The 12473-nt window shown below is 40.9% G+C and overlaps 1 protein-coding gene across 1 annotated transcript; it reads left to right on the top strand.

Annotated features, from left to right (window-relative positions):
- The first annotated feature begins 3530 nt into the window (after window positions 1-3530).
- LOC101592265 (myosin light polypeptide 6-like) lies at window positions 3531-4148 on the top strand. The gene has a single exon (XM_004629288.2). The coding sequence runs from the start codon at window positions 3668-3670 to the stop codon at window positions 4016-4018; it is 351 nt and encodes a 116-aa protein (XP_004629345.2). The 5' UTR covers window positions 3531-3667; the 3' UTR covers window positions 4019-4148.
- Window positions 4149-12473: the final 8325 nt, after the last annotated feature.

A 12473-nucleotide genomic window follows, 5' to 3' on the forward strand; every position in this document is an offset into this window, starting at 1 on the left:
GCCGCGCTCGCGCCACTGCGCATGCCCGGCCTGCACCCCGGCCGCACACTCGGAATCCGCTTTCCGGGTTTTGGCTGCGGCTCCTGCGAGACGCGGAACCAAGAGTGCTTTCGCCGGGAGTAGCAGGTGCGCGCAGCTGAGGCGTGGAGGGGAGATGGATGGGTGCTATGGCAACGTTATCTCCGCCTTCCACGGTTCACCAAGCTTTAAGATGGCCGTTTAAACCTACGGTCTTCGCATTTAAGTGAGGGTGGGAATCGCCCAGAAGGTTTGTTAAGTAGATCCCCCATCCGGAGTGTATCAGATTCTGGAGTGAGATAGGACACATACACTTGTAGTGTGTTCTCAGGGGTACTATGTAGTCGGGGTACTACCCTTTGAAAATCACAGGTGAAAAGGAAAGGCATCTGTTCCACACGCACACCATGTGAGATTACACATAGTACTTCCTCTTGTTTTAACAGTCACACCTGCTTAAAACAAATAAAGAACTAACGCCTACACAAAGGAGGGCTGTTTCTTCTGTGAGCCTGAAGAACTGAGTGGAACGCAGCTCCCAGAGTTCTCACAAACTTTGAGCATGACCCAGCGCCGTATGTCCCAGCTCAGTTCAGGAAACAGACTGGTCCCTGTTTTGCTATCTTTTCACCTCCAACCCCTGTGCGTCCCAGGTATCACTTAGCACAATACTTAAGGCAGAATAGGCGCACCTTGGGATGGTAGCACTAGGCCTGGAGGAGGAAAGAAGTTTGAAATTAAGAATTCAAAAGAATCGGATGAGAGATTAAAATACAAAAGTAGGTGGACCTGGGCTGGAGAGATAGCCCGGCTGTCTAAGCGCCTGCCTGGCAGCGCAAGGACCTGGGTTCAATCACCAGCACTGCAGCAGCCACGTAAACCAGGCATCGTGGCAGATGCCTGTAATGCTAGCCCTGGGGAGGCTGAGACAGGAGGATCACTATGAGTCTGAGTTTCGGAGTGAGACCTTGTACCAAAATAAATAAATGATTTTTAAATAAAAAAAAAAGGTGGAACAGGCCAGCCAGATAGCTTAGGGGACTAAAGTGCTTGTGTAGGCAGAGCACAGCAGCCAGCCATGGTTCATGTGTGCTGTACCAGCCCTGCTCCCGGGGTGCGCTGAGACAGCAACTAAGACTGGGCATGGTGGCCAGAGCCTGTAATCCCAGTGCTTGGGAGGCTGAAAACAGGAGGATCACTATGAGTCTATTCTACGTAGTGAGACTCTGAATACCCTGTAAATAGATCCTGTACCAAATACATTAAAAAAAAAAAAAAATGGCAGACCATGGGGGAACAATCAGGGTTTCTCTCTACCTTCCACTTGCAGAAATTTGCAAGTTTAGTAATTTATATCTGAGCTCAGAGACACAAGAAAATTTGAGTGTGTAACTGGCCACAAAATGGTACAAAATATGTCTTAAAAAATTAAACACTTTGGGTGCCTGCCCAATAGCTCAGTTGTTTAAGTGATTGCTTAAACAAAGCCCTCAAGCTTAGGCTTCTGTGGTTCGAACCCAGATAGTCATGGCAAACCAGAAATGCCCTAAAGGCATCTTTGGGCCTCAAAAAAAAAAAAAAATTAAACGCTTGCCTGGCAAGCGCAAGGGCCTGAGTTAAATCCCCAGTTCCACAAAAAAATAAATAAATAAACATTGTAGAGGTGCAGACCTACAGCCCTAGGTACTTGAGGCAAATTTAGAGCAAGCCTAGGCAATTTAGCAAGACCCTGTGTCAAAATAAAAAGAGCTGGGATGTAGCCAAATTCCCAGGTCAATTCACAGTATTCCTCTCCCAAGGCATGTATAATAATACACAAGAAATTAAAATGTATTCACACGGTGACTTCCACACAAATGTTCATAACAGTATCTTTCATATTAACACCAATCTGGAAGTAACTCTGTCCATCAAAGGAGTGAAGAAACAAATTGTAGTACATTTATACAAGGAAATACCACTTAGTGCTAAAAATAGAACTACACAGGCCTCAACATGGTTAAGTTTCAGAATCATTATGTTTAAACAGAAGCCAGAGACAAAATACATACACTGTAATCTAATTCCATTTATATGAAATCTATCCTATAATGATAAAAAGCAAATCAATAATTTCCTGGAACCAGGGGTAGAGGAAAGGATGGATTGCAAAGGACTGAAAGTCTTTGGGGATACTGTAAATTTTTTCTTTGCTGATTATCATGATGATTTCACAGGTGTATACAGCTCTGCTTTTTAAATATATGACATTTCTTTTGTGTAAATTATTCCCCAGCACAGTTGGAGAGAAAAAATTCAAGTACACTTATGATCTGTTGATAAAGCAAGTTCATGAGGAAATTCAGACTCAAAATACGGTATAGGGCCAGAGAGATAGCTCAGTAGATTAAGCACCTGTTTAGGAAAGTGCAGGGACCAGGATTTGATCCCTGGTACCCCATGCTGCGCTGGCCCTGCCTTCAGGCCTGCTGAGCCAGACACCAGGTCCCGGTGTGGTGGCACATGCCTATAATCCCAGTGCTGGGGAGGCTGAAAACAGGAGGATCACTACTGGTCCAAGCTGCAATAGTGAGACCCTGTACCAAATACATAACATGAAGATATATATATTAACCTGATCTTGCAGAAAGGAAAAATAAAAAGTCATCTTCTTTAGAGAAAGTTAAAAATGACCAGTCTTAACTGTCTGATTCAAAATATAAAAGTTTGTTACCTAACACACTCTCATACACTAGGGAAAAATTATCATGAGGGAGGCACTATTTCTACCACTACTAATATTATTAAAGAAAAAAGAGCTAGCAAACAATCAGAAGAAAAATTTTGAAAATTGTAATTAATATTTTCAAAGAAACATGAGATGTAATATGTATAGAACATTAATTATATTTTGGGAAATGTTAATATCCGTAGGATATTAAATTTTGATGACTAAAATTAAAAACTAAATGAACGGTCTAGGTTTCAGAATAGATAAAAGTTATCATGTGGAAAATCAAAGTGAGCAATTATCTTAGAATTAAGCCTAGCAGACAGTAGCAGAAAAATAATGGCTGTAGGGGGCCGGCGAGATAGCTCAGCAGTCTAAAGTGCCTGCTTAGGCAAATGTGCAGGAACTGTGGAACTGTAGGGCACCACATACTGCACCAGCCCCGCCCCCAGGGTGGGCTGAGCCGGCCACCAAAAAAAAAAAAAAAAGGCTTTAGTGCCTAGAAGGAAGATCCAGACAGTTTATTACATTCTCTACATGTTTCATCTTCATCTGAAAAAAAAAAAAAACCAAACTATACCACTAACAGAAACAGATGGCAAATTATAAAACAAATAGCACTGTAGAGTGTGGCTGAGATTGCAGATTATCCAAAAATGTATTTTAGGGGCCAGGGAGCTAGCTCAGTAGAATAAGTGCTTGCCTGGCAAGCGCAGGGTCCTGAGTTCAATCCCTGGTAGCGCAAATATATATATATTTTCCATTTATGATACATTTAGCTTATAATAAAATAATGGGCCATTACTGCAGGTCTGGCAGAGCTCGGCAGTCAAGATATGTGACTTCACCGAGGACCAGACGGCAGAGTTCAAGGAGGCCTTCCAGCTGTTTGACAGAACAGGTGATGGCAAGATCCTGTACAGTCAGTGTGGGGACGTGATGAGGGCCCTGGGCCAGAACCCCACCAACGCCGAGGTGCTCAAGGTTCTGGGGAACCCCAAGAGTGATGAGATGAATGTGAAGGTATTGGACTTTGAGCACTTTCTGCCCATGCTGCAGACTGTGGCCAAGAACAAGGACCAGGGAACCTATGAGGACTACGTTGAAGGCCTTCGAGTGTTTGATAAAGAGGGGAATGGTACTGTCATGGGTGCTGAAATCCGTCATGTCCTAGTCACACTGGGTGAGAAGATGACAGAGGAAGAAGTGGAGATGCTGGTGGCAGGGCATGAGGACAGCTATGGTTCTATCAACTATGAAGAACTTGTCCGGATGATGCTGAATGGCTGAGGACATTCCAACTCCCCAGAACCCGTGCCTTGCCCGTTGAGAGATTTGTATGTGGCCCCAGAAGCTTCTAGGTTCCCTTGCCACAGCACCTATTCCACCTGGTCTCTTGGATGATGCCTACCATCAGCAATCACCAAATAAACTTGCTCTCTTTGCTCCCAAATAAATAAATAAATAAATAAATAAAATAATGAACTAGCCAATGACATAGTAAATGAAAAATATGCACAGATTAAGCAACTCTCAGGTACCTTCCTGAAAAGCCTAGGTTTCCAAATATGATTTAGGTTCCAGTAAGTTATATAAGACTGTGATTCAAATTTGAATTGTATGGGAACAATCACAATGCAGATTCCTAATTTTACAGTGTCCTGATCCTTTCAGAGTTAGCAACCACCTTACAGGTAATTTGGGAAAACTCTTAAATACTAATGATGAAGTAGACAGATCTCAAAGTTTCTGTATATTATATCTGTCCCTTAAAAGAAAAAAAAAAAAAAAAACCTTTGTTTCAGTACTAGGGGTTTAGCTCAGAGCCTTGTGTATATTAGGCAAGTGCTCTACCACTGAGCTACCCTGCTGGTCTAAACCTCTTCTTTTTTTTTTTTTTTTTTTAATCATTGCATGACTCCGTCCAGTGATCTTGGTGGAAGACCTCCCAATGATACAGGGAAAAGAAACTTTTTTTTTTTTTTTAGGGAAGGGTCTACAGGGTGTTCAGAGTCTCACCACTAGATCCGACTTGTGATTCTCCTGCTTACAGCCTCCCAAGAGCTGGGATTACAGGCGCAAGCCACCATACCCAGTCTCAATCGCTGTCTCAGCGCGCCCTGGGGTGGGGGAGCAGCATGGCAGACCCAGGGATCGAAACCCCTCCCCCTGAGCCTGTTTGCAGGCACTTTAATCCGCTGAGCTATTTGGCCATCTACCCAGACACTTTTTAAAGAGCTTCCCATCCACATAATTTCAATAGATACCAAGATTTTGAACCACTACTCTAATACCTTGTAGACTCAAAGCAGTCAGTGACCAGCCACACCAGCCTGGAACTTGTTTCTAAAAATGTGAATGTTTGAATTTTCTTATTAAATTAGAATCTTTGGGAAAGATTTTGAGAAAACTGTTTTAAGGAGTTTGGCAGGTGATTATGGCACTTGTTTGAGTTAGAGAACTCTGAAACCTTTCTTTTTGTGTTTTGTTTGCCTCCAGAGCTCCTTGGAGGATATTAACAGATAAAATAATGCCTCCAAATGCAAATAATCATTCTTATTCCAATACGTTTTATATATTCTTAGTGTCTTTTTTCAGAATTTAATAATGTAAATGACAGTAATTTATTACTAGAAAAAATATTCCAAATGCATGAGAAGTGACCTATCTTAGAAAAGACTTTATTTTAAGTTTCTTAAATATTATAAGTTACTTCTTGAGAACTAATTCACGTGTGTGTCATTCTGAGAATTGAACCCAGGGCCATGCACCTGGGTTACACTTTCAGCCATTTTACAGTTTTTATGTTGAGACAAGCTCTTGATAAGATGGTAAATTGCCCAGGCCAGGATTGAACTCCAGATCCTCCTGCCTCAGCTTCTCAGAGTGATGGGATTATAGGTAAGCACCATCATACGCAGGTTGGGGTCTGCTTTTTGTTTGTTTTTGGTCTTTTGAGACAGGGTCCCACTAAGCAGTTCAGGCTGGCCTTGAGCTCACTTTGTAGCCTACATTGGTCTCAAACAAAAACCAATTTTTGTTGTTGTTGTTGTTGTCGTTTGTTTTGGTTTTGGCGGAACCAGGGATTGAACCCAGGCCCTTGAGCTTGCCAGGCAAGCACTTATTCTACTGAGCCATCTCCCCAGTCCCTCAAACTTGTAATGATCCTCCTCCCTCAGTCTCCCGACTGCTGGGACTATGGGTATACACCATCATGCCCAACCTTGAGTCTGTTATTTTTGTTCTGTTTTATTTGGTACAAGGTCTCACTACACAGCTTAGACTTGTAATGATCCTCTTATTTTCAGCCTCCCCAGTGCTGTGATTACAGGCTGGAGCCACCATTGCCCAGTCTTGGTGGCTGATTTAGTGTGCCTGGGGGTGGGGCTGGAACAGCATGGGGTGCCGGGGATCTGGGGTCTGGTTTATAAAGGATTTTTTTGTAGTGCTCTCTACTGAATAGGATGATTGCATTAGTGCAGTTTGGTTGTTTTGGATCTTTTTTTGTTGTTTTATTATAAGAGTGCTGGCTGATAGTTCTAGTTTCCATAATTTGACTCTTTACTAAATGAAAACTAGGACTGGGGAGATAGCTCAGTAGAATAAGCACTTGCCTGGCAAGTGCAAGGTCCTAAATTCAATCCCCAGTTCTGCAAAAGAAAGAAAGGAAAAAAGAAAGAAAGAAAGCTAACAGACTTGTGCCCCTCTTTTAACTTTTTTTTGGTTTGAAAACATTTAATATAAGCCAGCTATTGAAGAAAGGAAATGACATAATGACATTTCGTTTTGAAAAAGCTCCACTATCTGCTACGTACAGTAACTGCAGCCAGTGTCAGCATCGTCTAAGACCTTATTAAAAACACAAATTCTTGAGTGAGTGTGTGTGTGTGTGTGTGTGTGTGTGTGTGTGTACACAAAGGAGATTTCCATTAAAGTCCATTCCAATCTAGAAAGGAATTTGTAATATTTTGTATTTTTAATCTCATTGAAGATTTATATTTTACTGTATTCTATATAATATACCTTAAAGAGTAAAATCCCAACTAACATAATACCATAAATGAAGGAAAACAATGATTAAAATTTAACTTGCCCAAGAAGCCACCTTGAACTTTGGGCATCTGGCAGTAAACCAAGTCCATATCCGTCTCAACAGGGTTGAAGCGCCACCTACTGATACTTTTTGGGAAATAGTTTAATCATTAATGGGGCCAATTAGACATACAAGGCTCACTGGAATTTCTGTAACATTGCTTGGTGCCTCTTGATTTGGGATACCAAGCTTAGGAAATACCAAAGATACTGGGACAAACTCATACTACCTTCTTTGCTTCCTGCATCAGCCTTCCCTATGCTGAAAGAAGGGCTAAGAACATAGGAACCATTAACAACTGAATTATGTCCAGATTTATATTGTGCATATTAAAACATTGTATATATGCAACTAATAAAACACATATTAAGGTACATATTTTAAAAATAACAACAAAACCAGTGATGAGAAAAAGAGGTGAGCATGGTGGTACACACCTGTAATCCCAGCTGTCTGGAGGCTTTTAGGACAGTTGTGAGTTGAGGGGCAAGCTGGACAAGTAAGGCAGACCCAGTCACAAAATAAAAAAAGATGGGGATGTAGATAAATGCTAGGGTGTTTGCATAGGCAAGGTGGGGGGAGGCAATGGAGAGAGCCCAGTGTGGAGAATGAACTGGAGAGAAAAACCAGCCTACAGAGACGCAAGCTAGATGCTGTTGAAGACATAGAAGCAAGAGATGATAAGGCACTGGAAACAGAATGGTGGGAACGGGTATGGAGGAAAGTGGATAGATTTTTTTAGGGGCCAGAACCAACTCCTTATCTTTTAAAGATACAAACTGAAATATTTACAGATTCATTGGTATGATTGCTGGGATTGTCCTTAAAGTAATCCATCTGTGGAAGGGGGAAATTAGAGGGGGTGATTAGAGACAAAACAAAAATTGACCACATGCTAAGAACTGCTGATAGGCGATAGACACAAAGGAGTCCTACAATTTATTTACTTTTGTATATGTTTGAAAATTCTTGGAATAAAAGTTTAAGCAATAAAGTGCCAGAAAACATTTGAGGGGGAAAAATCAGTAGAAAGATAAGAATATGAAATACAAATTTGGAGCAAAATCAGAGCAAAAGCAGTGAATTTGGAATGAGAAAAAGATGGAAAGTAATGATGGTGAGATAGCTCAGTGGACTAAGTGGCTGCTTAGGCAAGTTCAGGGACCTGGGTCTGATCCCCAGCACCATGGGCCATGCCAGCCCCGTCCCCGGGCACACTGAGCCAGCCACAGAGACCGGGCATGGTGGTACACACCTGTAACCACAGTGCTGGGAAGGCTGAAAAGAGGAGGATCACTACCAGTACAAGTTGTGGAGTGAGACACTGTACCAAATACATTTAAAAAAAAAAAGAAAGAAACTTCAACAAAGGTAGAAAGTTAATTGAATTGTTGGGAATGAATTAGGTCACCCAAGAGTGAAAATGAAGCTGGGGTATACTCAATGGTAGCACTGGCTAGCATGTGTGAGGCCACCGGTTGTATCCTGACTGCTGGGTGGAGGGGAGGACAAAAACTAAACTAAGCTACAATCCTGAGGAATGCCCACAATTAAGGAAATGGCAAAGGAAGTAATGCTAACAACAGTCTCATAGGACAAATTAATTAAAAAAAAAAAAAAAGCTTTCCAGGAAGACAGCGCTCTACCCTGTCAAATGCTAGAGAAAAGTTAAGAAAGGAAAGGATAGGTCCACATCATTTGGATTTAGCTGTATGGAAGTCATCGGTGACTGGTGAGAAGCAATTAAGTCAGGGACCAGGGAACAGGACAGAGCATAGGTATGTTTAGGACTGAGCGGGCTATGAAAAAAATAACATCAGAATGGCTGAAAAACTCTTCTAAAAAGTTTGGCAGAGCACAGAAATCTGTGGGTACCTGGCCGAAGATATCCAGGAATGCTGGCAGCTATGACATTAATTGCTCATTAATTGATACACTGCTAAAGATGTTTATTTCTCTAAATGATCTGCTACTTCCTTCTATTCTGTCCTACAATTTCCAACAAATTCAAATTTTTAATACTAAATCTTCCAGTACCTCTCCCCGTCACTTACTGAAGTATAAATTTCTCCGACAGAATACTGCCACCTTCCCTAATAACAGTCAAACTGAGCTAGTCACTGCCTTCCCCACTCACCCACACGTTTTTATTTTGCTGTAGGAGAAATTAAACCCAGAGAGCACTATGCTACATCCCCACCTGTTATGGTTTGTGTCTAGTTGTCCCCCCAAAGCCTCATGTAAATCATGGGGCAGACAGGGCTGGAGGAGAGGCAAGTGGCTTGAGGGGCGGGGCCAGAGGACCGGGGCGGGGCTCGAGGGGCGGGGCCAGAGAGGCGTGAACCGTTTAACTGGCAGCAAGTGCTCTTCACGCCCCCAGGGCTGCGGCCTCTCTTGGAGGTGTGGAGCCCATCATCCTGGATAAGGCAGCGCCCCAGCCACTCCTCCAGACCCTGTAGTGTGGGGCAGCGGTGTCTGTGATTTAGGCAGCCCCGGGGCACAGAGGAGATGTTTGAAGAAGACAGAGGTACTGACCCTATTTCCTGAGCAAATAAGGCTCCAACGTCTTGCTTCTTAATTCAGGCTGTTTTGAACTATGAAACCTCCAGTAACTATGAGCTAAATAAACCTCTCCTTTCCTCATTTTGAGTGTTGGGTCTGCTACATCACCACCTCTTCAGTTCTTTGAGACAGGTTCTTGTTAAATTCTCCAGTGTGGCCTCAATTTTACAGCCCTGCCTTACGCTCCCAAAGAACTAGGATTACAAGTGTGTGCCAATATGCTCTACTCACTGGTCCTTCCCAATACTTATTGCTTGCACTGAGACTAATTAAAATTAAAATGTATTAAAATAATTAACATATATTGATCTCTCAATACTTCTCTCTTTGAATCTTGCTCATTCTTCAAGTCTCAGAATACACAATTTTGATATGCTCACAGTATCTTATGGTGCCCATCTTTCTAATAAGCAATTTGGAGGAGGTAAAAAATATCTAAAGTTGAAATAATTTTTAAAATTATAGCTGAGGGGGGCTGGTGAGATGGCTCAGTGGTCTAAAGCACCTACTTAGAACAAGCTTAGCAAAGCACAGGGACCATGGTTCAATCCCCCAGCACATGCCAGCCAGCCCTGCCCCCAGCTGGGCTGAGCTGGCCACACACACACACACACACACACACACACACACACACTAAATAAATAAACTTAAAAAAAATTATAGCTGAGGCTTAAGTGCCTACTTGACATTTTCTCCTTATCCATCTCCTATACAATTTCTTCTTTTTTTTTTCCTCCCAGTGCCTGATGTTTATATCTCTGTGGCATAATGATCATATTTAATTTTATCTTAATGTATTTGGTACAGGGTCTTGCCATGTAGTTTGGACTCATAGTGATCCTCCTCTTTCAGCTTCCCCAGCACTGAGATTACAGGCATGTACCACCACACCCAGTCTTGGTGGACAGCAAGTTGCAGGCCAGCAGGGCTTGTGATGTTTGGGATCAAACCTGGATCCCTACACTTGCCAGGCAGGTGCTTAGACTGCTGAGCTATCTCCCTGGCCTGTTAATCATCATATTTTGCTTGTATTTTAATTTTCTGGGTACTTACTATATTCTTTCTATATCCACAAATTGTACATTACTTGAAATTGACTTTATCTTCTTCATCTTTGTATCTGTCACAAAGTTCCTAACAGTACCTTGCATGAAATTGGCTTCTGAATTAAATTAGATTTCTAGGGTTGTATTGTTCATAATGTTTGGGAGGTTTCAGCTGCTTTTTAGATACTGTGCTGTTGCCTTCTAGATAACCTTATTTTTATAATTTTTTCTCATTATAATCTAAAAATAGTAGCTAACACTCAGTACTTTTGAGTTACTAACCTATTTTTCATATATGCTTTATACCTTAAACTTTAAAAGTATACTCATTTTAACACATTTTGAGATATTCTAACCATGCAGCTACAAATGCAGTAGTCATATAAAACCCACTCAGATACAACAAATGTTAAATTTATCATGGTTAATTCAGATCCTACTAAAACTAAACCCATGTAGCTATGCTGAAATGAAACTTCATCCTTTCTTTCTCTTTCAAGAGGCATAACTATATATATATATATATATATATATATATATATATATATATATATATATACATATATATACCCTTCCCAATATATATATACCCTTCCCAGTCATATATATGTGTATGTATATGTATGTGTATGCGGGGTATGTGTATGTCTGTATGTATGTCTGTGTGGTGGTGCTAGGAATCAAATGCAGAACTGGATGCTTATCTTTAAGGAGGTAAGCATTTGTTCAATCTTTAGTCTTTTTATTTTATTTATTTATTTATTTTTTTTTTCCTCAATCTTTAGTCTTGAGGTCTGGCCCACAGTGGGAGTGTTCATCTCTCTCACAGTTGCAAAGTATCTCGTCCTCCATGGTGTCTCCTTGAGGGCCCAGCCCTCTCTGACTGCATTATTTCTATCTAACTCAGTTGCCTACAACAATGTCAGCAAAACAACCTGGAGAAAAAGGAACACTGATGGAAAGTTGTTAGAAGTCAAAGGGGGATGGCACATGAAGCAGGATCATACAGTACTTGGTTGTCATTCCATCACCTAGATTTTTTTGATACTGTATGGTAACTGTCCCCATATGCTCATGAACACGTAGATATACTGTATGGCTTTACCTGATTGAATACACAATTTTGATATGCTCACAGTATTTTATGGTGCACATCTTTCTAATAAACAATTTGGGGGAGGTAAAAGATATCTAAAGCTGAAATAATTTTAAAAATCATAGGGCTGGGGAGATAGCTCAGAGGCTTAAGCGCCTACTTGGCAAGCTCAAGGTCCTGAGTTAAATCCCAGGTACAAAATAAATAAATAAATAAATAAATCATAAGTTATAGATGACCACAATTGGCACTACTACAGATTTAATGAGAGAAATAAATCAAATCCAATTCAGTTGTAAATGTTAAAGATTGTTAGAGTATAGTGAAACTTGAGAGTAACTTCAAGTTGAAAAAAATGCTGAAATGGAAAGGACAAGAAGAATGCCAGTTCGGAATGCCTGTCATTCTGGTCTTCTAGATACATACTTCTTGTCATGACATCCCAATTATTACCATACTGTCTCACAAGTAAAAGGGTTTGTTTGTTTGTGTTGTGTTTTTCTTTTTTTCTAATGAGTAATAAATGAAAAAAAAAGACACAAGAAAAAAAGTCACAGGACTGTCCTGCTACAGTGCTATATATGGTTAGATTTCTAAATTTCTGTGTAAAAACATGTGTTTATTCCTATTTTTAAATTTTTTTCCTTCATATTCTGTAAGGACTTAAATTTCAACACATCAATACTTGATGGATACCTGTTCCATGTTATGCCTAAGATGTTCAATAATTATACAGATAGGGTAAACTGAACTGCATATGTTGCAGGGTAATAATAAGCTTCCCTTCTGGAGGGTTAACAACCTAAGTTTGCAGATCAAAAATTAGAGAAAAGGAAGGGCTGCAAGGTCAGCCAACATTTTGGCCCTAAACCTCTCAAGGTCAGTAAAGACTGAGCACATAGGAGAACCCGTACTGTAACATCATGTAACTCAGTTGTGCCCCAAATT

This window comes from Octodon degus, unplaced genomic scaffold, assembly GCF_000260255.1.
Source record: "Octodon degus isolate 3935 unplaced genomic scaffold, OctDeg1.0 scaffold00028, whole genome shotgun sequence".
NCBI classification, from domain to species: Eukaryota; Metazoa; Chordata; class Mammalia; order Rodentia; family Octodontidae; genus Octodon; species Octodon degus.